At 32.7% G+C, this 26,266-nt stretch overlaps 4 protein-coding genes across 6 annotated transcripts; 2 read left to right on the top strand and 2 right to left on the bottom strand.

Annotated features, from left to right (window-relative positions):
* Nucleotides 1–7,245: 7,245 nt before the first annotated feature.
* LOC125875992 (serine/threonine-protein kinase SRK2E) lies at nucleotides 7,246–10,957 on the top strand. Of its 2 annotated transcripts, none has more exons than XM_049557086.1 (10): nucleotides 7,246–7,411; nucleotides 7,598–7,835; nucleotides 7,937–8,011; nucleotides 8,098–8,199; nucleotides 8,280–8,333; nucleotides 8,429–8,521; nucleotides 8,822–8,914; nucleotides 9,734–9,838; nucleotides 9,917–10,015; nucleotides 10,331–10,957. In XM_049557086.1, exons 2-10 carry the CDS (start codon nucleotides 7,659–7,661, stop codon nucleotides 10,619–10,621), a joined length of 1,089 nt encoding a protein of 362 aa, XP_049413043.1. In that variant the 5' UTR covers nucleotides 7,246–7,411; nucleotides 7,598–7,658; the 3' UTR covers nucleotides 10,622–10,957. The 2 variants fall into 2 exon arrangements, with proteins under 2 accessions (XP_049413043.1, XP_049413052.1); XM_049557095.1 differs by lacking the exon at nucleotides 7,246–7,411 and adding an exon at nucleotides 7,494–7,513.
* Nucleotides 10,958–11,179: 222 nt separating this feature from the next.
* Nucleotides 11,180–14,503, bottom strand: LOC125875950 (probable LRR receptor-like serine/threonine-protein kinase At1g67720). Of its 2 annotated transcripts, none has more exons than XM_049557036.1 (9): nucleotides 14,297–14,503; nucleotides 13,662–14,196; nucleotides 12,992–13,455; nucleotides 12,708–12,843; nucleotides 12,067–12,138; nucleotides 11,913–11,981; nucleotides 11,596–11,667; nucleotides 11,414–11,485; nucleotides 11,180–11,317 (listed from the first exon to the last, which is right to left on the bottom strand). In XM_049557036.1, exons 1-9 carry the CDS (start codon nucleotides 14,376–14,378, stop codon nucleotides 11,287–11,289), a joined length of 1,533 nt encoding a protein of 510 aa, XP_049412993.1. In that variant the 5' UTR covers nucleotides 14,379–14,503; the 3' UTR covers nucleotides 11,180–11,286. The 2 variants fall into 2 exon arrangements, with proteins under 2 accessions (XP_049412993.1, XP_049412987.1); XM_049557030.1 differs by lacking the exons at nucleotides 11,913–11,981; nucleotides 12,067–12,138 and adding exons at nucleotides 12,379–12,447; nucleotides 12,533–12,604.
* Nucleotides 14,504–15,987: 1,484 nt separating this feature from the next.
* LOC125864997 (uncharacterized) lies at nucleotides 15,988–19,033 on the top strand. Its single transcript, XM_049545152.1, has 7 exons — nucleotides 15,988–16,176; nucleotides 16,541–16,614; nucleotides 18,079–18,145; nucleotides 18,239–18,361; nucleotides 18,445–18,528; nucleotides 18,613–18,699; nucleotides 18,807–19,033. Exons 2-7 carry the CDS (start codon nucleotides 16,547–16,549, stop codon nucleotides 18,891–18,893), a joined length of 516 nt encoding a protein of 171 aa, XP_049401109.1. The 5' UTR covers nucleotides 15,988–16,176; nucleotides 16,541–16,546; the 3' UTR covers nucleotides 18,894–19,033.
* A 375-nt stretch (nucleotides 19,034–19,408) lies between these two features.
* On the bottom strand, nucleotides 19,409–22,560 carry LOC125864988 (protein CYPRO4). Its single transcript, XM_049545141.1, has 2 exons — nucleotides 20,774–22,560; nucleotides 19,409–19,859 (listed from the first exon to the last, which is right to left on the bottom strand). The coding sequence occupies exons 1-2, from the start codon at nucleotides 22,406–22,408 to the stop codon at nucleotides 19,563–19,565; spliced, it is 1,932 nt and encodes a 643-aa protein (XP_049401098.1). The 5' UTR covers nucleotides 22,409–22,560; the 3' UTR covers nucleotides 19,409–19,562.
* Nucleotides 22,561–26,266: the final 3,706 nt, after the last annotated feature.

Consider the following 26,266-nt stretch of genomic DNA (forward strand, 5'->3'; position numbering starts at 1 on the left):
ATTTATGTTAACTTGAGAATTTAAATTAAAGTATTAAAAGTAGGGGGTGGTAGGGTGGTAGTAGGGGGTGTTGGGAAAGTGAAAAAGGTGAATAAATCCGTTGGGGGGCCCCACTAGCCGTTGCCCCAATGGTCCCTAACAGATATAATTCAAAAAAAATAAAATAGGCGATCCCGCAAAACCGGCCGATTCAGCCTGGCCGGGACCAGGGTGGGTCGATCGGAACCAAATGGTGAACCGGTCCCTTATCCCGAAGTCCCTCTAACCCGTGAGAATTGACGGGACCGGGTCTGACGAGCCGGTTCTCGAATCGGTCACGGACCGGGGGGGCCGATCCGGTCCCCCTGCCAGCCCTAGTCAAAACCATCGGTTAATAAAATATCTGTGTATGAAATCTTTTTCGTATTAGAATGAATTTCTGAACTGTGCAAAATAACAAAATAAATATTAACAAAAGTAACGGATAAAATGAATATTTTAAAAAATATGTAATCAATTGCATATAAAAAATGCAATTTAACAGAAATAATGATTTAATAAAAAAGTAAACAAATATTTGAATGTATTCAATCAGCTTTGAGAAAATAATATAAGCAGAATTAACCGATAAAAATTCTAATACTTTGAGAATAAGGATAATTATCAACAAATTACATTAAAATGACAAACCATGTATTTTGAACTACTAAAAAATAAAATACTTAAAAATATTAACTTTAAATATATCAGACCAAAATTTGATGTCAACACTATGTATAAACGAAAATAATTACTTTAAAGCTTGATTTTTGGAGGCTAAATTAAGATTTTCTTATAAATAACATTAGATATACAAGTTAAAGTTTTTAAATCTTGCGAAAACTGATAATTCATTGAATAACTCTTTTACTTTAACTAGACAAGATGGTATCAGAGCTTCTTAACTTTTTCTTTTGCAATTTATATTTAAGTTACACAATATAATTATTATTTTTTAAAATCTTCTACATTCTATGAAAATTCTCACGGAACACTACAAATTAATAGAAAAAGTTACCAAAATACAAATCTTATTTTACCATAATCTCTAAAATTCTCTATAATTTAAAAATATTATAAAAATCTTATCTCGAATACATCTCTATCCCCTCTTAGATACATCCGTGAGCTATGTATAGACACATAAATTTTATTGGATTAAATTCACACGAAATGTGAATTAAATCCATATTCATTTGGTTGGAATGATTAATTTGGATTTTACAAATAAATAAATATATTTTATTAAATTCAAGTCAAATGTCCCTTTCATCTTAAAACATAAACTCATGTCACGTGTCACGATGAGTAGACATCCATGAACAACAAGATTCCGTCCCGTGTCCAAATGATATGGTAGTCCCAATTAAATTCAAGAACCAAACACAATTCATCAAGTGTCAAGCTGACATCTTTTGACCAATCATAAGCAACCTTGTTCAACCCCTAATTTAAAAATATTTTTCCACTATTTAACTTAATGAACAAGTTATTCTTTAAATAGGAAATTTAAAACCATCAATAGTACAATACCACTATCTTAAATCCGTGGGTCAAAATCATCGGTTATTAATAAAATATATGTGTATGAATCTTCTTCATATTAAAATAAATTGTTGGACTGTGCAAAATAACAAAATAAATATTAACAAATGTAACGTGTAAAATGAATATTAAAAAAAATGTAACAAATGTAACCAATTGCATATAAAAAATGCAATTTAACAAAAATAATAATTTAATAAAAAAGTGAACAAATATTTGAACATATTCAATCGGGTCTGAGAAAATAATATAAACGATAAAAATCCTAATACTTTGAGAATAAGGATAATTATCAGCAAATTGCATTAAAATGACAAAACATGTATTTTAAACTATTAAAAAAATAAAATACTTAGAAGTATTAACTTTAAAAATATCATACCAAAATTTGGTGTCAACACTATGCATAAACGAAAATAATTACTTTAAAGATTTATTTCTTGGAGGGTAAATTAGGATTTTCTTGTAAAGAACATTAGATATACAAGTTGAAGTTTTTAAATCTTGCGAAACTAATAATTCATTGAATAACTCTTTTACTTTAACTAGATAAGATGGTATCAGAGTTTCTTAAGTCTTTCTTTTGCAATTTATATTTAAGTTACACAATATAATTATTATTTTTAAAAATCTTTTAAATCCTATGAAAATTCTCGTGGAACACTACAAATTAATAGAAAAACTTACCTAAATACAAATTTTATTCTACAATAATCTCTAAAATTTTCTCTAATTTAAAAATATTACAAAAATCTCATCTCGAATACATCTCTATCCTCTCTTAGATACATTTGTGAGCTATGTATAGACACATAAATTTTATTGGATTAAATTCATATTCATTTGGTTTGAATGATTTATTTGGATTTCACAAATAAACAAGTATATTTTATTAAATTCAAGTCAAATGTCTCTTTCACCTTAAAACCCAAACTCATGTCATATGTCACGATAATTAGACATTTATGAACAACAAGATACCGTCCCGTTTCCAAATGATATGGTAGTCCCAGTCAAATTCAAAAACCAAACACAATTCATTAAGTGTCAAACTGACATTTTTTGACCAATCATAAGCAACTTTGTCCACCCCTAATCTAAAAATATTTCACCACCCTTTAACTTAATGAACAAACTATTCTTTAAATAGGGAATTGAAAATCACCAATAGTACAATACCACTCACTATCTTAAAATCATGGCTGAAAACCACCGATTAATAAAATATCTGTGTATGAAATCTTCTTCATATTAGAACGAAGTTCTAGACTGTGCAAAATAACAAAATGAATATTAACAAATGTAACGGGTAAAATGAATATTAAAAAAAAATATGTAACAAATGTAACCAATTGCATATAAAAAATATAATTTAATAGAAATAATAATTTAATAAAAAATAAACAAATATTTGAACATATTCAATTGGGTCTGAGAAAATAATACAAACAGAATTAATCGATAAAAATCATAATACTTTGAGAATAAGTATAATTATCAACAAATTGCATTAAAATGGCAAAACATGTATTTTAAACTATTAAAAAAAAATACTACAGAGGTTGTAGCGGTTGCGGGTTATCCTGGGTTCCAAAAAAAAAAAAATACTTAAAAGTATTAACTTTAAGAATATCATACCAAAAATTGGTGTCAACACTATGTATAAACAGTAATAATTACTTTAAAGATTGATTTCTTGAAGGCTAAATTAAAATTTTCTTGTAAAGAACATTATATATATAAGTTAAAGTTTTTTAGATCTTGCGAAAATTGATAATTCATTGAGTAACTCTTTTACTTTAACTAGACAAGATGATATCAAAGCTTGTTAAGTCTTTCTTTTGCAATTTATATTTAAGTTACACAATATAATTATTATTTTTTTAAATCTTCTCCATCTTATGAAAATTCTCATTTTACCTAAATTAATAGAAAAATTTACCTAAATACAAATCTTATTTTACCATAATCTCTAAAGTTCTCTATAATTTAAAAATATTACAAAAATCTCATCTCGAATACATCTCTATCCCCTCTTGGATACATCCGTGAGCTATGTATAGACACATCAATTTTATTGGATTAAATTAATACGAAATTTGAATTAAATCCATATTCATTTGGTTTGAATGATTAATTTGAATTTTACAAATAAATAAGTATATTTTATTAAATTCAAGTCAAAGGTCTCTTTCACCTTAAAATCCAAACTGATGTCACGTGTCACGATGACTAGACATCCATGAACAACAAGATACCGTTCTGTGTCCAAATAATATGGTAGTCTCAGTCAAATTCAAGAACCAAACACAATTCATCAAGTGTCAAACTGACATCTTTTGACCAATCATAAACAACCTTATCCACCCCCTATAACTAAGAATAGGGGATAGACATGACATTCAAGGGGACATTCTAAATATATTTCAGAAAAGACCCCAACAAACATTGGAGAAAGCCACAATATCAACTACATAGTTCTTCAAATGATTGGTCAATGGAGTTCTTCCCGGAGATCGACTTGAAACGATGAAGTGTTTTCTGACGTTTTTAGAGATCAAAAACATCTCAAGGAGGTCTACATCATCGTACATTCCAGAAATATGCTATTGAAGACCCTCAAATCATGAAGAAGTTTAGGAGAGAAAAATCAAGAGAACAACAAAATTGTACTCACAAGATTCGTCAATAAAAATCACAATTTTTTATTTATTTATTTTGATCAGCGCTATAAAAATTTGTTGCGTAAACTATGTATCCGCAAATTTCCTGAATAACAATGTATCACGACCTATGTATCTACATGTATGCTGATGCATTCAAAATTCTTTTATTGTAAGATATTTTTATAATTTAGAAAAAAATAAAAATAGAATATTCCTAGCTCTTAATACTATGAAATTTGCGTAATTTTTACTTATTAATATGCCTAATAAGTTAAAAGGCAACTGAAGTCAAATAAAATCACAACTATTTTAAAATTTAATTTGTAAGAAGATAATACTCATTTTCTCTCTATTTTTATACGATATATAAAATTAACGTAATTATTAACACTCTTTATATCGTGTCGAACACTTTATAGAAAGTAAAAAGATTAAGAAACACTTTTATCATTTGAATGCGAAAATTTGCTCCAGAATCATTTCAATTATTTTTCTAATTGTATAATTTCTTTTACCCATTGAAAATGAATTGACTAATGAAAATGAGAATACATATTCTTTAATTATTATTGAGTTAAAATTCATTCTCATATTCTTTAATTTTTATCGAGTTAAAATTCATTTGTTTGATATAAGTATCAAATGCAAATAAATTTTGTGATATTTATATTTTCAATCAGCCAATTAAAATATTTTTTACCTTCTACTCATAATAATTTCTAATTATTGCCGATATATTATAACTATTTATACGTGTACATTAATTATAAACATACGTATTATACATTGTATACTAGAAGAATATTAAAAAGATATATTTTCTTGAGGCCTTTATTGGACTGATGTCAACTCTATATATGAAAATAAATCTATTTTTTTTCATAATACGCAAGGAGAGATAATATAAATATATTTTCTCCATTTCATATTAGTTGTTACATTTTTTATATGTTTTTTAATAAATCATAAATATATATTTTTTAAAACTAGTTCACCCTTAACCTTTTTCAATGGAAGCCAATATATTTAATTTCAAAAAATAAAGGAAAAAATGAAGAAAAAAAACTAATTATATCTTAATTTTGTATCAATAAGTACTCTTTCAATCAAAGCTTGTGTATTCAGTATTGATTTGATCGGTTTCTTAAAGAATAATATAAATATGATAATTTTATGATATCATTCATATGTATTATAAATTGGAAAATGAAATCAAAATAAATATGCTTGATATAATAAAGTATTCACTGATATTTACAAACTCAGCAAATAAAAATGAACATCTATTTTAAATATAATGAATAAATAAACATAAACAAATAAATATATTAAAAATAATTAATTTTAATAACATGAATAACTAATACAATGAAATATGAAAATTTTTATTATATATGAGGTACAACTAGTACTAGTTGTTGAGGCTATTCTTTTATTAATATTATATTTTGACCTATGCGGGACCCATTCTTTTTTCTCATTTTGACAGTTTCTCTTTCTTACTTTTCACTTTCTTTCTTTTTCTTATTTTTGTTCTTTCCAAAATCTAATTTAAACCAATTTAATTACTCCTTCGGTTTGTATAAATCAAAGTAATTTTTTTAAATTATTTATTTTAACAGAAAATATTTTTAAAATTATTATTTTTATCATTAAATAAATACATACAATATTAATAATTAAATTTTAAATTTCAAAAATATTATTAATAAAACTAGAGTTATATGCATATATCAAACACTTATTACTAAATTACACATTAAATATTTAGAAGTTATAAACATAGAATGGTTATGATTATTATTAGGTGTTTGACTATAGAATTCATATATTTTTTAACTGTATTGAAATATATGCCGTTAGAGTTGAAAATAGAGTTATGTTTTATTTTTGCAAAAAAAATATTCAAAATAATGTTCATATTATATATAAATACAATTTCAAAAGTGAAAACGAGTTGAAAAACACATTAAACGAACATGTTTTCCAAATTTAAAATATACCTTCAAAAAGGTTGTGTTTTAAATTTTCATGGTCAAAAATTAATTTTTAAATAAAGTGAAAAATTATTTTATAAATAATTTTTTACGCTTAAATGGGTCCTAAAAGTAGAAGTTAAAAAAAGACACGAAATATGAAGACAAATTTTTTTAAAGTACAATAAATGAAAAAATGAGAGAAAAAGAAATAAAAATAATTTTAATAGAAAATATTTTTTAATTAAACTGAAGGAGAAGTTAAACTAATTTTAAAATAAAATTAAATAAAAAAAAAAACATAAAACGAGAGAAATGAAGAAAGTTAAGAGTAAAAAAGAGAAACAAAAGGGCAGGAAGGAAAATAAAGTATGGGTCCATGAATCAGAATATAATATTAATATAATAATCCCTCATATAACTAGTATTAGTTGTGCCTCATCCATAGTAGTAAAATTTTTCGTGAAATATAAGAAATTGTGCATAGTGGTGAGTGGTGACCAATCCCTGCCCCATACTGCCTCAACTATCAACCAATCAACTCCAGAGATCATGCCTACCTTTTCTCAAAATGTTGTAAAATTTGTGCAATTGACACCAAATCCTACACCAACACTTGGACGCTTTCTCGTGCTCTGTGTAATAACCTTATCCACCCCCTCTCCCCACCCACAGGCCACAGGGACTCTTTCGTCATTCTCACGCCACTGAACCCAATAAACAAGGGTACTTTTGTCATTAAACTAATTTATTCTCAAATAAACAAAAAAGAAAAATCTGTAATTATTCAATAATATAGGAGAAATATAAAAGAGACAATACTGTAGTCTATGATTACGTGTTCAAACTCTGATGATATACGTATAAATTTGAATTAATAGGATGAATGAATTTTAAATATTATACTCCATTATCATACCTAAAATAGAGTATCTTTTACCAACAAAATGAGTAAAGTAATAAAAAATGATGTCTGCGTGTGTACTTTGGAAACCCAAAGAAGAAGTAGCTGAAAAAACTAATACTAATAAAGAAAGAAAGAAAGAAAGAAAGAAGAAAAGCAGCTTACTTCACGAGCTCCTCTGAGCACACAACAAAAAAGATATTTATATATATGTTGATGAAGAACACGTCTGCTCAATCAAAACCCTAACAGAACTGCGATCTCATCATCTACTTTAATTTGCTGTAGAGAAGAGAGAGAAGGTAAGTACAGATTTCACGGGATTGAGCTTATCATCACTTGTTGTTGCCGTCCCTGTCTTCAACTACCAACTATACTCAATCCTGTGATTCATTTTACTCCACGTAACACTTCTGATTCAATAATTTTTCCTTGATTTGAGAGTCCTTTGTTTGATGCTGGTAATTTTTTTTTTTTGGGCCTTTTAGGTGGGTTGTAATAATGTGTGAGGTAGCTTGTTCAAGTTAAAAAGAGAGGTTGTGTTAAATTATGGATCGGACGGCAGTGACAGTAGGACCAGGTATGGACGTACCAATCATGCACGATAGTGATAGATATGAACTTGTACGGGATATTGGTGCTGGGAATTTTGGTGTTGCAAGGCTTATGAGAGATAGGCAGACTAATGAACTCGTTGCTGTCAAGTACATCGAGAGAGGTGAGAAGGTTAGTTGAGATTTCACCTTTTTTATTGGATTTGTGAAGATTCAATTTGTTCTGCAAATTACTTTTACCTTTTCATCTAGTTATTTGTTGATGAATTGCAGATTGATGAAAATGTTAAGAGAGAAATCATCAACCATAGATCATTGAGGCACCCTAACATAGTCAGATTCAAAGAGGTATTATATCTATTCAAGATAGTTGTTTGATGATGATGACTTAGGTATTCATATTTATAGTTAATTATGGGAAATTTGGTTTTCAGGTCATATTGACACCAACTCATTTGGCTATTGTGATGGAATTTGCATCTGGAGGGGAGCTGTTTGAGCGCATATGTAATGCTGGTCGTTTTAGCGAGGATGAGGTAAGTATTTTAAATAATGAATTTGGTTGTCATGGCACTTATTCCTGGATATATTTATAGGCTACTAACTGTAATTTTAGGCACGGTTTTTCTTCCAACAACTCATATCAGGGGTCAGCTATTGTCATGCTATGGTAAGTCCACTGTTCTTCTCTGCTTTCATAATTGAAAATCTTTTGAGTTTGTGAAATTTTTAATGATTTGCTTGCAATTGATTCTTATTATGAAGCAAGTGTGCCATAGAGACTTGAAATTAGAGAATACATTACTGGATGGTAGTCCTGCACCAAGGCTAAAGATTTGTGATTTTGGATATTCGAAGGTATTGTTTTCTTCACTCTGCTATTTTCTGGGACGGTTTTGCCACAAGTTGATTCCTAACCTCCACCAAAGAAAGAAAACAAATTATTGAGTATTGGATTAAACCGGTCCAAGTAGAGTGAAATGGATAGTGAGGATTCATATGCAGATCCAACTAGTTTGGGATTGAGGCGTTGTTGTTGTTGTTGTTGTATATATGCTGTTATATCTCAATTCCGTCAAGTGTTTGCTTCTTTCTTCTATCCTCCCTTCTCCTTTATTCATATGTCCTTACCGTCATTTTGACTATTGTTGTATGCAGTCCTCAGTGTTGCATTCACAACCAAAGTCAACTGTTGGTACACCTGCATATATTGCTCCAGAAGTGTTATTGAAGAAAGAATATGACGGGAAGGTATATTTTTTTTATTTTTTTATTCTTACATAGAGCAGATGGTTGGTTGAGTTAGTATTTGAATAATGACAATATATTTAATACAATGCTGTTGTGTTGAGAAAGAACTAATTGAACATTTTGAGATGTCGATCATCAGTGTGTGACAATGGTGGGAAATTGGTCAGGGAACACAGTTTTAGGAGTGTTGTTCCTTACTTGGTGTGTGAGGACTTTTCAACTTATGCAGGACTACGTTCAGGCTAACGGAAAGTGCAGCCATCTTTAAAATTAATCTTTTCCGATTTAAGGAAAAAGAAAAGAACATTATATAGATGCTTAGAAGCGAACATCTTTTCTTGATGTTTTTTCCACCAGAAATGCTGTATGTTTTTTTTTTTTTTTTTTTTATGTTCCTCTCTTTATTTCTAAACAGGAAAGTATCAGAGAGATAGACAATTTTGTCATTGTGAGGAGGCTAACTTAATGTTACTTTTTTGGATAAAGTAAATGATATAGTGAACCATAAGACCCTAATGTGCAAAATCAACATTTCAATACTAACAATTGAGGAACTTGAAATAGTTAACTGAAGTAATTTCAATCTTCAAATATGTGGTCAAACTTTTTGCCACTTTGAACAGTTCCTTAGCCATTTTGCTTGTATTGATGTTTGTAACAATTTGACAATGCTTTAGTAAACATTTAGAGCAGTAGAAAATTTTCCATCTTGTTATGGTTTTGATGATTTAACATTTCCTTTTTGTAATCTATTTTATTCGCTTAACTTTTTTGATGATCTTGTTAATTGTTTTTCTTCATTTTCTCAAATTAATGCAGATTGCAGATGTCTGGTCTTGTGGAGTGACTTTGTATGTCATGCTGGTGGGTGCATACCCTTTTGAAGACCCAGAGGAACCTAAAAATTTTCGGAAGACAATACAGGTAACTTCTTATGCATATTGTTAGTGCAAAATCCTCATAATCTGTCTTATTTGACTCAAATCATTTCCTGTTATGCAGCGAATCTTGAACGTACAGTATTCAATTCCTGATTATGTACATATCTCTCCTGAATGTCGTCATCTAATATCAAGGATTTTTGTTGCAGATCCTGCAAAGGTAATCTTTTCCACAAATAATTTCGGTGTTCTTTTTTCATATTTTCTTTGGTCATCTTCTGTCTCAATATGTTTAAGGTCTTTCTAGTAATTGTCGGTTGTGGTGTTGTAACACTGTGTTGCATTGCTCATAACTATTTGAACTTCAATCCTGACTTGGTTAGAAAAATCTTATACTCAAGTGTTTCTGGAGTTCAATGACTTTTGTTAGAAAATTTCTCATAGTTCAGTAACGTTATAAGATATTAACTCCTTCATTTCGGTTCTTATGTGAGGTTTCTTTCTTTCATCATGCTTTATTTTTGCATTGCGACAGAGGATATCAATCCCCGAGATCAAGAACCATGAGTGGTTCTTGAAGAACCTACCTGCAGATCTCATGGATAATACTACAAACAACCAGTTTGAGGAGCCAGATCAACGTATGCAGAGCATTGACGAAATCATGCAGATAATAACTGAGGCCACCATTCCTGCTGCTGGGACGAACAGCCTGAATCATTACCTCACTGGAAGCTTGGACATTGACGATGACATGGAAGAAGATTTGGAGAGTGATCCTGACCTCGATATCGATAGCAGTGGAGAGATTGTCTATGCAATGTAAAAGATATGTGGATGTCTAAATTGACAACAGATCAAATATAACTAGTTTGAGTTCCACAGTTCTTAGTCAACTGGTCGATCTTTTGGTATCCACTGTTTGTATATGAAATGCAAGTTTGCAGCAATTCTGGCTCTCCTCTCTTTGTTTTCTTTAGTGACTGTTGCTGTTATGTATTGCTTGATTTCACTTTCTAATTAATGTGTGTTATTGCAAAAACTACTGTGTAACGATATAATTTCACAGTAATGCTTACTCTGTAGCTGTAAATTTTCTTCTGTTACTAAATGTAAAATAGTTTTAATCAAATCTTGCATGCATTTGACACTGTTTTGTGAATTGCTTATACATATCTTTCATTTGAATCAAAAAAAGAAAAACATGGTTACATATATCTTCTATTAAATGATTGCTAGTCATGACTGATGTACAAATACACCGTTACTTTGCTAATTATTTTGTTTTTTAAGTAGTAGATGTCATAATGTTTATATGCTATACACAAAGACCAAAGTACAGCAAGACTTAAAAAGCTCTTCTTCCGAATCCCTTCATTCCATCTTATAACTTCTGTTTCTCATGTGAGGTCCCGAATAACTCTGTCTACTTTCAGAAGTATGTAACAAGTTCTGGTAGTTCTTCATTTAATTCTCTTGTTACGCCAGTCCCTAACTTGATACTTCATTTCCAGGCGACACCCTAAACAACAAATATTTGTATAATATCAATAGGATCAGAAGCTGTATCAAATTGGAAATAGTGACATGTTTCAATTCAAGATTACAGATTGCTTACTTAAGGTTTATGCCATTCTTGTTTCTTAGGCTTCCTGGAACACTCCCTTTGAGACGGTTGTTTTGGAGAAACCTATAAAACCAGAAATTTTAGTTATGGACTTACATAAATGAATATTAATCGTCAAATATACAAAATCAAAAACTGAGTTAAGTAGATAAAAAAAAACAAAAGGAGCATACACTTCTCGAAGTTTAGGTAGTTTTCCTAACGATTCAGGGATTGATCCTTCCAACTGGTTGTTCTCCAAGTGCCTTTTTGCATTGCAGGGGAGATAAATATATTTGTTAGAAATACAAATTAGGATAAGAATTAGAGTAAAGTAGGAGGAAGAAAAATCTCGTGTTTTTTTCCTTTTCGAGAAAAAAATTGATTATTAAGTGGAGAAGGGTAGAGAGGCAGGCTCATTATCTACCGAACAATGAGCTAGTTGACTCTCTGAGATTTCTTGGTCACTAGAAAAGGAGAGTAGGAAGAAAAACAACAAATGGGAACTTACAGAGTTTCTAAATTCTGCAATGAGCTTAAATCAGGTATTTGACCTGTCAGTTCATTGCTTCCGAGCCACCTTTAAGAGTCATTCACAATTAGTATATATATTCCATCGATAGATGACAAAACCAAGCAATGTAATATGATAAAGGATAGCTTACAGATGACTGAGTGCAGTTAATTTAGATATGCTTGGTGGCAATGATCCAGAAATTCCAGCATTCGTCAAATTCCTTTATTGAAAAACATAACCAAGTGCACAAATGTTGCATCAAAAAAGTNAGAATTAGAGTAAAGTAGGAGGCAGAAAAATCTTGTGTTTTTTTCCTTTTCGAGAAAAATTTTGATTATTAAGTGGAGAAGGGTAAAGAGGCAGGCTCATTATCTACCGAACAATGAGCTAGTTGACTCTCTGAGATTTCTCGGTCATTAGAAAAAGAGAGTAGGAAGAAAAACAACAAATGGGAACTTACAGAGTTTCTAAGTTCTGCAATGAGCTTAAATCAGGTATTTGACCTGTCAGTTCATTGCTTCCAAGCCACCTTTAAGAGTCATTCACAATTAGTATATATATTCCATCGATAGATGACAAAACCAAGCAATGTAATATGATAAAGGATAGCTTACAGATGACTGAGTGCAGTTAATTTAGATATGCTTGGTGGCAATGATCCAGAAATTCCAGCATTCGTCAAATTCCTTTATTGAAAAACATAACCAAGTGCACAAATGTTGCATCAAAAAAGTGGTATATCGTTGATCTAATATTAACCGTGGATCAAATCAGAAATATTAAACTTACAGGGAGATGATTCGTGTGTTCATGCCAGAAGAACATATTACTCCACTCCATGACTTGTCCTTCGGAAGGCATGGATCACCATGCCAATCTTGAGGTTTTTTGTTAAAGCTTTTTGTTAAATCGTTCATCACTGATACTGTTTTAAGTGCAACAAAAATGTGTTACTAGAGAAGCTAACGCCTAAATTGACAGATACTATCTTACTTACTATCAACTTAGAATTTTGGATCCGTCACTGACTAGTTAAGACTGCCTAGAAAATATTGCAGAAAAAGAACCATTACCATCTCTAGTGAGAGTTCTTCCAGCAAGAGGCAAAAGTTGGAAGAGTTCACCAGCAGCAATTACCGGACCAACAGGACTAGTATTAGCGGGAACCAATGTGATCTTCGTCTCCCCTTCAAGAGGCCAAGTTGTGCTATAAACAGTTACACCACTGGTTGTGGCATTAAGGTTGCTAAAGAATTTCACTCCATTCACTAAGACATCAAAAACTCTCCAGCTATACGGACTTGGGGTTCTGTTATCTTGGAAGTACAAAGCAAGGTAGTAATAAGTCTTAGGAAGTGGAAAATTTGGCCAATTTACCACAAGAGACTTCCCTCTACTGGCTGTCACTGAATTTTCAAACACCTTCTCTGGTGGCATATTCCAAAATGTTGTTGGAGTTACCGAGGCTTGACTTGTTACAACTGGATTGTTGTCTACTAGTGGATCCCAATGTCGATTGTATTTGTCATCTGGAAAGCTAGTTCGACATCATCAATCAAATGTCAGTTAATAAGCACGTAACAAAAAAACATTTAAAGAAGAATATAATGACAATTTCAACATAAAACTATATATCACAAAGCCAATGTGATCCCCCAGGTGGGGTCTGGAAGGATAGAATGTACACATACCTTACTTATATCAAAGAAATCGATAGAAGAGGTAAAAAAAAGGCATACATACGTTAGTTTATCATGAGATCCAAAGCTATGACGAGCAAGAGTAACCAATGCATATTTCCCAAAATCAGTAGTATTATAAAGGGAATCATCAAGATACAACACTTCAATTGCTGAGATAAAAGGGTTGGAAGTTGTGTGCTCATTTTTAGCAAGACAAATACTCAAAACCTTATTATGAGCAACCATAACAACCTCATAATAAGAGCTAAGGCCATCTGCATAATCCGCCGATGTATTAATATTCCACTTTGTACCATCAATGATTTGATCAAATATTGGTGGCTCGGTGCCTCCATCAAAACCTCCATAATAATATATAGTTTTGATAATCAATTTCCTCCCTTTGTTCACTGGGAAATTATAACAAAATTTCTCTTCAGCATCATCCGGGAAATAACGAACAGAGGACAATAATGGCACTAAACCTTCTTGTTTTATCTCTGTTTTATTCCCTGTTTTTATGAACCTATCATCCGGTCCATATGTAAGTGAATCTTGTATGGTTTTTTCATTTCCACCACAATTTAAGAGGAAACCTGAAACAACATTTATATAATGAGCGCCATCTTATTATATGTATACATTTTAATAGGTTCAGTTGAATTCACAGAACGCAAGCAATGTTAATTAATTTACCTTGAGGTTGATTAACATTAATGGCGGCATGAATTGTTTGAGGGATGCTAACAAGCCAAAGGAGGAAAATGGAGGTGGACATTTTTTTTTTGGGGAAAATAATAATTTGGCAGAATAAGGCAGAGGCCTGGTTGCTCCTGGTAAAGGGGAGAAAGAAAGAAAAAAGGAATTAAAGGCTTTTGGGCATTAAGAGATGGAGATTATTCCATTCATCGGAGATTGATTGGATCACCTTACGTTGCATTTTTTTTTTTTAATGTTTAATGAAGTAAAGAATTGTGTGTAATCTAAAATATAAAAGCTAATTTTAATTAAGTATTAGTAAGTGAGATGGTTATTTTCTTTATAAAATTCATAAATTTCCACATTTTAGTCATTATTATTAGTCGAAAAATAAGGTATTCTCGTGGAATTTCAAGTTTCAAAAATATTTTACGGAACACCAATTATACGAAATTGATATTGAGTATCTTATTAGTTTGATAGGTAAAGAAACTGATCGTGGACCTAATCAACTCAAAAGCTAGATTAAATGGAGGACTGTTCAAGTTATATATAAAGTTAATTGATTGGGACTCAATACCCCATCTCACGCCTAAGACTAAGCATTTTATGTGTGAATAATTTAGTATGAGGTCCAATATTAGTAATCATAAATTGAAATGAGTCCAGCTCTGATACTATATATAAAAATGGATCGTAAATCTTATTTAACTTCAAAAATTAGCTCAAAGATAGAAGGATCGTCCAAGTCATATAAAAAACCTAAGGAGATACCCATCAAGCTAGCTCATAATGTAAAAAAACTAGTCAAATCAATGGATAAATAACCCTACATTCAACTATTAAGATAGTTCCCATATCGATAGTACAAGGTCACTCTTAGGTTCATATAAATCGTAGCCTATTAAATTTATTTATATATATTTAATTATATAGCTAAATTAATTGACTTGAACTTGACTTGACTTCAGCCACTTGTAATTTCTAAAGGTATATACTAAAAGATAGTGATTTTCATGCCTCAAAGCCATAATTTCAATATCAATTATATGGAAAACAGGAAAATACTTTTCTTTCATTTTTACTATATGGCAAACTAGAAAATACTTTTCTTTCATTTCATCTTTCAATTTTAGTGAAAAAGACATTTAACGTGAAACTTGAGGATGTTACAAATAAGACTGGACACAGAAATTGGTTCATTTTAGTATGAAAAAATATTAATGCTAGACTTAAGGATGCTACAAATAGGGTTGGGCATGAAATCAGAACATCAAACCGAATCGAATCGATTTTTTTTTATTTTTCAATTTCAATTCAATTTTCACTAAGTATTTCAGTATTTTAATTTAACGAAATTTATGCAGTACTATACATATTAGAGTAGATATTATTTAATTATTACTTTTTCTGTCCTAATTTATGTGACATTTTTCGTTTTTCAAAAGTTAAATGGTTTATGTTTGACTGAAAATTTATGCGTGGAATTTTAATTTTTTTAAAATGAAATTTATATATTTGTAAACTAGGTAAAAAGTATTACAAGTCACAATAATTGACAATTCAAAATAATTAAAACATAGATGAAAAATTTACCGTAAAAGATAAACTTGTTTGAATTTCGAAATTAAAAAATGTGCATAAATTGTGAGGGAGGGATATACTATCGTTTGCTTCTCTGCACTTAGCAGTTAACAGTTAGCCCTTAGGTTTTCAACCAGTTTTCCACTCGTTTATCTCATTCTGCAGCAGCCGCCGCACCTTCTCTTCCAAGTTCGAGGCTCCACCGCTCCAGCAAACTGTATTTGATTATTTTCGCGATTCCAGCAATCGGCGTCCATCATTACTGCCGTGATTCCAATTTCTTCTAGTTTAAGGTATTTCATCCTACTAGCCGAACCGAACTATGAAATGCCCACAAATACCGGTTTAAATATCAGGAGTACACCCTAATGATTTGGGACCATTATTCAGTTTACTCGATAAGAATCCACCTTAATGAAAATAGTTCAAAAAGAGATAGTAGTAGTTCTGAGCCACCGCTGACGAGCCTGGTTTTCTTCCCGGTTCTTTGAACTAAGCTCAGTGCGAAAAAAAGATATCTCTTTCCAATTCATTTTAGCCCTCTAGTTTGTCACTTGTCCCTTCTGCTTCCAGAATTTCATGGCTTCTTGTTTTTGCTGTTTTTTTCATTGATTTTGGTAGTTTAAATTCTATTTTATTTGGAATTCATGTTTTCAGTTAACAATGAAGGCGTTTGAAGTTGGTGGAACCACCCTTTGTCTTGCCCTTTTCAGCGATGTTACTAATTCTAAGTAAGTTATTTTATTTCTGTTATCTTTATAACAAATCAAGTAGTTCTTTGTAACTTTGTTGTAAATGGTGTTTAAACTTTAAAGGACCTATCTTTTTAAAAATTTATGGTCCATATTGACTTGGATGTAAGTTGAGGTTTCACCATTATGTTTAAGGTATATGTAGACAGGTTGCACATACAAAGAGATGCTTAAGTTGAAGTTTCTCTAATTTTTTCTTTTTTCCCTTTAAAGATTCAATGCTTCAGTTAATCGGATATCTAGCAATGTGATTAACTTGGAAAACTGGAAGTCCTATTTGTTATAGATATGGAAAAGATGCAAGGGTAAATGCATTTGAAGAAAAATTTCTCTGTTTATTTCTGAACTTATTGAAGACTTGTAAATGGAGATGAGCCTATGGTTTATTTAGAAGTAAGAGATGCGTATAAAAGCTGGTGTAAGTCTATAAATGAGCTTCTACCTGCTTGGTTGATTTATTGACTTGTGTTGTTGCTAATATGTTTTTCTTCACTGCTAAAAAGTGTACATGTTCCTTCCGTTTTTGGACTGAGAAATGGCTCCATGACTGTCGTGGATATGAATATGTCACAGATAGACAAGCTTACTACTTTCTAGTCACTTTTTTCTGCTTTTGGATTGGACTACCAAAGAGCTATCATGGGGGACTATAAGTTTAGTTTTTTCGATCTGTTTTCTTTTTTTCTCATGAAGAGTTAAGGGGGAAGCATTATTAAGTTTGTAAAATATACATGGTATACCAGAACTCTTAACTTCAATGAATGGTTTCGCTGTCTATGACTTGTAAAGTTGGGTTCTTTATTCATTGCATTGCAGTTTAGTAGTTTGTTCACTTGGAACTAATGGAAAAAAGACACTTGAGACATCAAGTGCAGCCATTATGAAGATATGTGCCATACTCATTAGTCATGTCATGTCTGCCGTTGTCTCATGTTTCTGCAGAGATTTGTCCATCCTGAAGAACTATTTACTGATCCTGTAGAATATAGCATTTACAAATTTTTTGGACTGTTAACGAGATTCTTTCCACGATGGCTAAGTATTGTTCAGAAGTATTTCTTGCACAATTTTTTGGTAAATCCTTGGTTACTTTGAAGGATATGGTACTTCTAAAAGTTTCAGGAAATGAATTGGTTGCCTGGAAAAGCTATCCGGGTGTAGAAAAATGGACATGGTACTTTGACGAAGAGAATGAAATTCTAAGCTCAATGTTAAGTTTTGGACGCTTAGGCCTAAGCTTGAAAAGATATCGCGTAACTTGGTTATGAGCCTGTAACCTACATTATATATGGAGAGAATTAATGTCAGACATTTATTCCTAACTAAGTAAATGACTACATCAGCAGAAGTGAATTATTAGTATTAGAGAAATAAGTTATGCTTCAAACAAAAGTACATTACTTGATAAGTTTTAAACAAATCTAAGTGATTCATCTTTTGCAGAGAACTATTGGACTTAATGCAGTCTGCAACACTGGAGCCAGAAGTAGCGTTTCTGAATGCATCACTTGTAAGCACACTCTCTTCACTCATTCTCAAAGCTCACTCACTAGTTGTGCTCTGTGCATTTCAGCTGATTTCATCTTTGGGCATATTTCAACAGATCCCCGATGTATTTCCTGTTTTAGCAGCTGCACACAAGACACTTGTAGCTAAATCACGGGATTCACTGACTACACGGACCCTCCATTCTGAGCTTGTTTACAACTTCTCGGGATCTAAGCATGTAAGAACCTCTAAGGCTTTTGAAATATAATGGATTTATCTTTTTGTGGTCAATTTACATTTTACTTGGCTTTATCATAGTAGATTTCAGAGTCTTTGAAAAGATGTGGTATCGCAGACAACACAAGCTACATCCTGGCAGCACGCTTTGGTGCTTCGGCTGATGAGGTAAGGCGACAATATTATGTCACCAAAGCTGATTTTTTTGTTTTTTTTCCTGACAGTAATGGTGTGCTCTTACTCTGTAACTAGATGGTGGCCATAGAAAAACTCATAAAGGGCAATGAGATTGACCTGAAGGAATTGGAACAAAGAATAAACCAGGCTCAGATTCAAAAGGTGGGTGCTGGGTGAAGTTGTCTTTCCAAGTGGTTTATAGAGTATTGTTGATGGTCGTCATGCTTCCTTTCTTTATAATGAATTTTAATAATTCGAATTTCTGACAGCATTACAAGATATCTAATCTGGAGCTGGAGATATCGTCACTTGCAGATGCTATAACCTGCAGAATTGCTGCCAGAGACGCTTTATAAGCATTGCACGCCTATGACACTCTTTATTTCATCTTTTTATGTGTAAACTATTATGTCAGAATCTCGACAATAACTTTCCAAACCTTGTGTTAAAATACCCATTTGCTACTCTGACCGTTCAATAGACATTACAAACCTCCCCTCATGCTGTTGCGATTGTTTTAACTTTGGTTTGCTTGTGTTCAACGTCTTGAGAGACTCTGTTAAAACTAGTCATGGCTAATCAGGCCGTTCAAAAGTAAAATGTGGCAGGTTGACTGGTTTATAACTTGACCAACTTGTACAGAATTTCTTACTTAATTGGTACTTAAATTCATCCTGTATTTGGTATTAACCTTGCTCCTGTGGATTCCAATAAATAAGAGCACGATTGAGTAAAAGGGTGCAAAGATCTATCCATGCACATAGATGGACAAGTAAAGGTAAAACATAGGTCTTGAATCAATGCACTCACCTCTTCATTCAAACATTCTTTGACATAAATCTGTGCATGGCATAAAGAATACCACCCATAGATAGTGTAAAAAGCAAAGAAATTTCTCAAACATAAACGCAAACAATCAAACACAATTTACGGATTGAAAGAGGAAAAAGAACACAACTAGGACCTCCCTATATACACACTAGATAAATCTTCTTGCACACATTGATCAATCAATCACCAGTCAACTAGTTCCTAAGTCCACGCTTCTTGCCTGACATGCTGATGGAAGTAACTTTCATTGGCGTTGCTACAACCAGGGGAGCCTCTGGTGAGTCACTGACAGCATACTTGTCATGCATGAAACGACTCTCAATAATGGATTCATCCTTGGGCACTATCTTGTAACAATAACAACTCTTCAGGCCTTGCTGATTCTGATAGCAACGATGAGCACTGTCCTTCACCTGTTGGAAATTCCATATCACGCTAAATTTGCCTACTGCTGCAACCAAGTGGCGTTCTTGTTTTCCACTTTCAGTAACCTGGAAATGGCATACAAGGCAGGTCAGGTCAGTCGCTTACTTTCAGCTCAAGGACGAATAAAATACAAGCATGAACAGCTACTACAGTATTACTCTGCACAAGAGAAATAAAAACAGCTAACAAAGAAAAAAGACTTCCAAGTAATCTGTTGTCATGCAAAAAGAGGGTAAGAGTTGCTAGGACGAACAAATTTATCATGCAACAAACATTAACCAGATCTTTGGTGGATCTGGTGCAAGTAAAAAAATGTATGCAAATTCAAGTTATACTTCTGTCATTCCACAGCTATGGGGAGGTCATATTCCATGCCAATGAATTGCTGCAGCACAGTAACAACAGAGGGCAGGCAACAAAGAAGAGAACTCCCAGTGACATAGACAAATGTGAGAAGCTTGACAAAGAAGTGTAATGGTCTACTACTCTATTGCCAACTCTAGTAAGAATATCCTCTAGCCAAACAAAATATGGAAGCAAAGAAGATACTACATCGTCGCCCATCTGAGACTTGCTAGTTTCAACGGCCAACTGGAGTTTGCACCTTGAGTACGTTCTCTTAATGGAAAAATACTTAATTTTAATCAACCAAAAAAAAGTAAAGATTTTTAATATTCTAATAGCAGTTGAGTTTCTAAGCTAGCCGCATGAGGTTTCAGAACATTTACTAAAGTTGAGGTTGATTACCTATGCCATACTAATCATTTCAGTCTAAGGTCATTGCATTTACTAAAGTTGCATAAGAGCTTACACGGAAGGAACAACAACCAAGTTATATGAACTCACAACACAAAACAATTTTCATGGAGATAACATGAATCCTCACATATAGCCTCTTCAGCAAACAAGCAACATGAGAGTTGCAATTAGCTATGCAACATTTATATGTTAAGAAGCTAAATAAACTAGGCATTCTTACCCAAGAGAAATGTCCACCATGGAACTTGTTATTTGCCCCAGCAATATGCGCATCAACAGGAGTCAGCTTTAATAATCTTGGAGCTGGGATTTTATTTCCCATTCGACCGGTAAAACCAGTTTTGGTATTCCCATCTTTATCAGTAAACAAAGTGCATATCAAGATCAAATATGTATCTGTCGTGCCCAGTATCCATTTGCCATCATAAGTAACATCAACATGTGTAATTGGAGAGCCAAGGCCAGGGAATGCAGTCTTTGCTTGCCTCATAGAGGTCTTTGAGTACAAGCGAATTTTCCCATCAAGTGATCCAACTACAATGGAGCCATCACCAGTCGTGGCAAAGCACTGAAAATTCGTTCCTCTTGAAAACTGATGCCCTTGAGTCCAATTCAACACTGGAGAACTCGTATTAGCTAATGTTTGAACAATTCCCTTCTTATCACGCATGTCCCACTGACACAGCCGGTTATCATCCAAACCTAAAAATGTCGATTCAGAAGGATCCAACTGTGACCCTTTGGTATCATTTGTTATATCCTTCATGGTAATATCAGTCCCGTCCTTCTCAAACTTCCATTCAGTAACAACTTTACCAGTCTCGATATCCAATTGGTGAAGTCCAGTTGAACGGGGTTTCCCTTCCTTAAAAGGACTCATTAGCATCATATTAGTTTCTCCACGCATCAAAAGAGCCTTTTTAGGCGTCGAGCCTCCGGACCACTTATCCTTCTCATCAAATTTCACATAAACACCCTTCCCATGGATTCCATGGCTGAAATTTTTCACAACTTGAACTCCTGAATCATTCACAAGAAAACTATTATCTAAAGCCCCTAACGCCAAACTCTGTATTCCTCCACCAGTAGCAGATTCCTCAAATTCCTCCAGCAAATCTTGGCTATCCCTCACCGGAGTCATGGGACTCTTTCCACTACCCTTCCAGACTCCAGAATCTGCATCTTCCCACATTGCATCATCTGATTCCTCAGATTTTAACCATCCAATAAACTCCTTCCCATAAATCTTCACTTTGTTCACCTCCGTAGCCTCCATTCCATACACATTCTCAAATAAGCAGTCCTGGAACTTGGTAATGAAATTCCTATGCTCGTCATCCACAAAAAATTTCAAAGCCCACACTCCGTTATCCACAAAATCAACCCTCCTTTGATCTCCAAACATCTTCAACTGCATATCAGTCGAAACCCTAACCTTAATCTTCTTCCCCACCTTCAAAACCCAAAAGCCCTCATCTCCTCCACTTGACAATTCGTAATCGTCTTCATCATCACCTCCAATTTTCAGTGTTTTAACAAACTCATAGTAAGTCAGCTTCTGCGAGATTATCCATTTCGCTTTCGGCGTATTACCGCCAACATGCAAGTACAACTTAACGGCATTTCTTAGATTCATCGGCGTCTCCGGGGAACCGTACTTAAGTTTTAGTGATTTCAGTTTGGAATCCAATTCATCAAGGGTTTTGTTACTCACCGGTGGAGTCCTCATCGAAGCGTGATCGTCAGCGGCATCTTCATACTGTTCCTCACTTTCCGTTCTGGTGCTTCCCTCATCGTCCTCGTAATCCGATTCATCGGAAAGTTCTAGACCTTCGCGACTGTGAGAAGCTCCCATGATTGAAATATTCCGCTCAAATGATCAACCGTTGATCGCCGGAAAAGTAGATATTACTGAATTGCTATAGGTGAGAAGAAACGAATCAAAAATCAAAATTCGGAAAAAGTGGAATAAAGGGAATTTGATTAGCTTTAATTTACAAGTTTTTGAACAGAAAAGCCGAAGACGGATGAAAATGGATATATATGTAAATTCGGAAGATGGCGTACATCTGACGGTGACACGTAGCTTCGTCATTAAGTAAATGGCGGCACGCTTTTCGTCTTTTGCGCGTTAAAAATACTGGGCCTTTTTACTAATATTTGTTGAAGGGCCAAAATATTGGGCTCAAATTATCTTTGGGCCTATAATGGTAGAAGAGGAAATTACGTCTAATGTCTCTCAAACTCTGTTTGGTCTTAAAACTTTTGTCCCCATCTAATAAAATCTTAACCTTCCTTTGAAAAAATTGATGGGAATTGGGAATTAATTTATATTGACTATCATGCATAATTTTCAATATTTTTCTGTAAGACAAAACTTATGGCCAATTGAATAAGTTCACTTGAAATATCTTGAACGTTTTTCTTGGGCAAAAGCTAGAATTTATGATTGATGGAAAATACCTATGTTCTACTTTTGCCTATAGGGATAAATTTTGTGTCAATTGAGTATTTATTATCTTAAAATATCCTGAACGTCTGCTTAGGGACAAAAGTTGGAATTTTTTTGAGGCATATGCTATTCTTTTAAAAAAAAATGTTAAATTGGGCCAAATACTAAGACCATTTCTTATAGAGGCCATTTTTGTTATACTTTTCTTATGGATGACAAAATATCAAGACCAACCCATCTTAGGGCCATTTCTGAAATGATGGGCCACCGAAATTAATTGACCAGTTGGGCTGGATTGTTGTAAATTGGGCTGGACCAGCCCTGCCCCGTATAGCCTCCGCCCCATAGCATTCCCTAATATAAACTTCATTCCTCAGCAAAAAATGAAGATATGGATGAATCAACATTAAATATGGAATTGTTATCATACACGATCTTCGTCATAGTATATGATAATCAGATAATGGATTATAATACTAACAATTTTATTTGTTCTTAGGAATTCGTTGGACATAATAAGAGAAAACGACCAAAATGGTCCTTGATGTATAGGGCTTGAACATTCTTGGTCTTTTATATATGTAACCTTACTAAAATAATCCTTAATGTATATACAAATATGACCATTTTGGTTTTTAACCCTAAAACTAACTATATAAGTGATACTTTTTGTTAAACTTAATGGTGGATCCCACAAAATTTCCACATGGCAAACCCCTTCTCCCTCAATCTTCTTTCTTCTTTTGCTGCAATTTTCAATTGATTTATTCTTCTCTCCATTACCTCCTCCTTCATTTTTAAACCACATTTTACTAGAAAAAAAAGTTGACACACAAAAATCTCTTCAAATCTCAAAGAAAAATTTAAGATTCTATTTTTCACCTTTATCCATTCCGTTTTCAGCCTTTAATGTCAACGACGGAATAAAAAATTAATACATAAAAAAGTTATTAATCTTAAAAATGACAAAATAAGCAAAAGCTATATTCTTCTCATAGATCCCTTCAACAAGAGAATAGTTGTTTAAAACTTGAAAAGAATTTACTTATGGAGATCTCGTAAAAGAGAAATGAAGTGTTTTATCTAAGTTACTTAGTTCATACTATTTATTTTACGGGATCTTTTTTTTGTTTGTCTAAAAATGGGAGTTGCTGGGGATTATTATTTCAGAGGGAGAGTCTATATATATATACAGGGCTGACTCTATGCTTATTTGAATAAAGCATTGGCCTTAGGCCCCCAATTTTAGGGGGCCTCAATTTTTTACCAATAATAAATTATGTGTTAAATTTTTATAGAAAAGATTGATTATTTATGATAATATATATTTTTTTTAAAATACATATATATATATATATATATATATATATATTTTATTCTCTTTAATCCCATTTAAATAGAAGAAATCAAGAAAATTTTGTTTTATTTTCTTACACTCACTACACTAATATTCACATTATTTTATTCTTTTAACTCCTTTTACACTCTCTTCTTTAAATTGTTGATCTTATTAGTTGAAAGAAGGTGTTTCTTTTGTGGAGCTTTGGACTCAACTCTTGTCCAGAATTGTTGAATTATACTTTGTGAAGGCTGTTGTATCCTGGAGGGGACAAGTCAAGAGGACTACTGCTGGACCGGTGAAAACATTTGCTGCAATGGGCTTGATTCTCCTTAAAGAAAGCGAGATATCCACGCCTCAGCTTGAAGAGATTTAATTTCTTCATATTTATTTTCAATTGTAATCTTGTATTTTTTGTTATCTTGTAAGTCTTTCACTAACAATTCTAAGGAGATTCATCATGGCTACAATTGAAAAAACTGCGAATGTCAAGATGGGAGACCTTAACAAGCCATTTCGGTTCAATGGTAACCATTTTAAGAGATGGAAGGGTAAGGTACTTTTCTACTTGAGTCTTCTCAATATTTCTTATGTGTTAACTGAGAAGAATCCTAATAAAGTAGACATCACCTCTATGAATGATGATGAAACTATTTCTCATATAGAGAAAGTGGAAAAGTACGATGGTGATTCCTCTAAGTGTCGGTATTATATTCTTAATTGTCTATCTGATAATTTTTATGATTATTATGATAGAACTTAATCTAGTGCAAAGGAAATTTGGAAAGCGTTGCAGAGTAAGTATGATACCGAAGAGGCTGGAGCGAAAAAATATGCGGCTAGTAGATTTTTTCGTTTCCAAATGGTGGACAACAAATCAGTGGTAGACCAAACTCAAGACTTTATAATGATTGTTGGAGAGCTAAGGTCCGAGGAGGTTAAAATTGGAGATAACCTTATTGTTTGTGGCATAGTGGATAAACTTCCACCTTCTTGGAAGGAATTTCAAAAAACTATGCACCACAAACAAAAGGAAACCTCCCTTGAAACTTTGATAATGAAAGTCCGCATGGAAGAAGAGGCAAGAGGCTAAGATGCACTTTTACAAACAGAAGAGAACAACATCACAACGAAGATAAATTTAATTACTTCAAATAATGCTACTCCTGAAACTCACAAAAATACTTCTTTGAAGCCTAAGAAGAAAAAGTTCAAGAAAAATAATAGTGTAGACCTCCCAAGAAAAATAATGGTGAAAATAACCAAGCACAAAACCAGCAAGTGCAAGATAAGGGACCGTGCTTTGTTTGTGGCAAGAGTGGGCATATTGCTCGATTTTGTAAATTCCGGAAACGTGGTCCTAACCCTCAGGCAAGCGTTACCGAAGAACCTTTTGTGGCGGTGATTACCGACATAAACATGGTTGAGAATGTTGATGGATGGTGGGCTGATTCTGGTGCAAACCGTCATGTCTGTTATGACAAAGACTGGTTTAAGAAATATACTCATTTTGAGGAGCCAAAAATCATCATGCTTGGTGATGCTCACACTACTCAAGTGCTTGGAAAGAGAGATGTCGAATTGTATTTTACTTCTGGAAGGGTATTAACTTTGAAAGATGTACTTTATACTCCTTCTATGAGAAAAAATTTGATGTCTAGTTTTCTTCTTAATAAAGCAGGCTTTAAACAGATTATTGAATCTGATCAATATGTAATAGTGAAGAAGGGTATTTTTGTGGGAAAGGGGTATGCATGTGATGGGATGTTCAAATTGAATGTTGAAATGAATAAAACTTCTACTTCTGTTTACATGCTTTCTTCTACCAATTTTTGGCATGCTCGTTTGTGTCATATTAATGATCGTTATGTTGGAATCATGAGTAGTTTAGGATTAATTCCAATGATTAAAAAGAATTTTGA

The sequence above is a fragment of the Solanum stenotomum genome, chromosome 1, assembly GCF_019186545.1.
Source record: "Solanum stenotomum isolate F172 chromosome 1, ASM1918654v1, whole genome shotgun sequence".
NCBI lineage: Eukaryota > Viridiplantae > Streptophyta > Magnoliopsida > Solanales > Solanaceae > Solanum > Solanum stenotomum.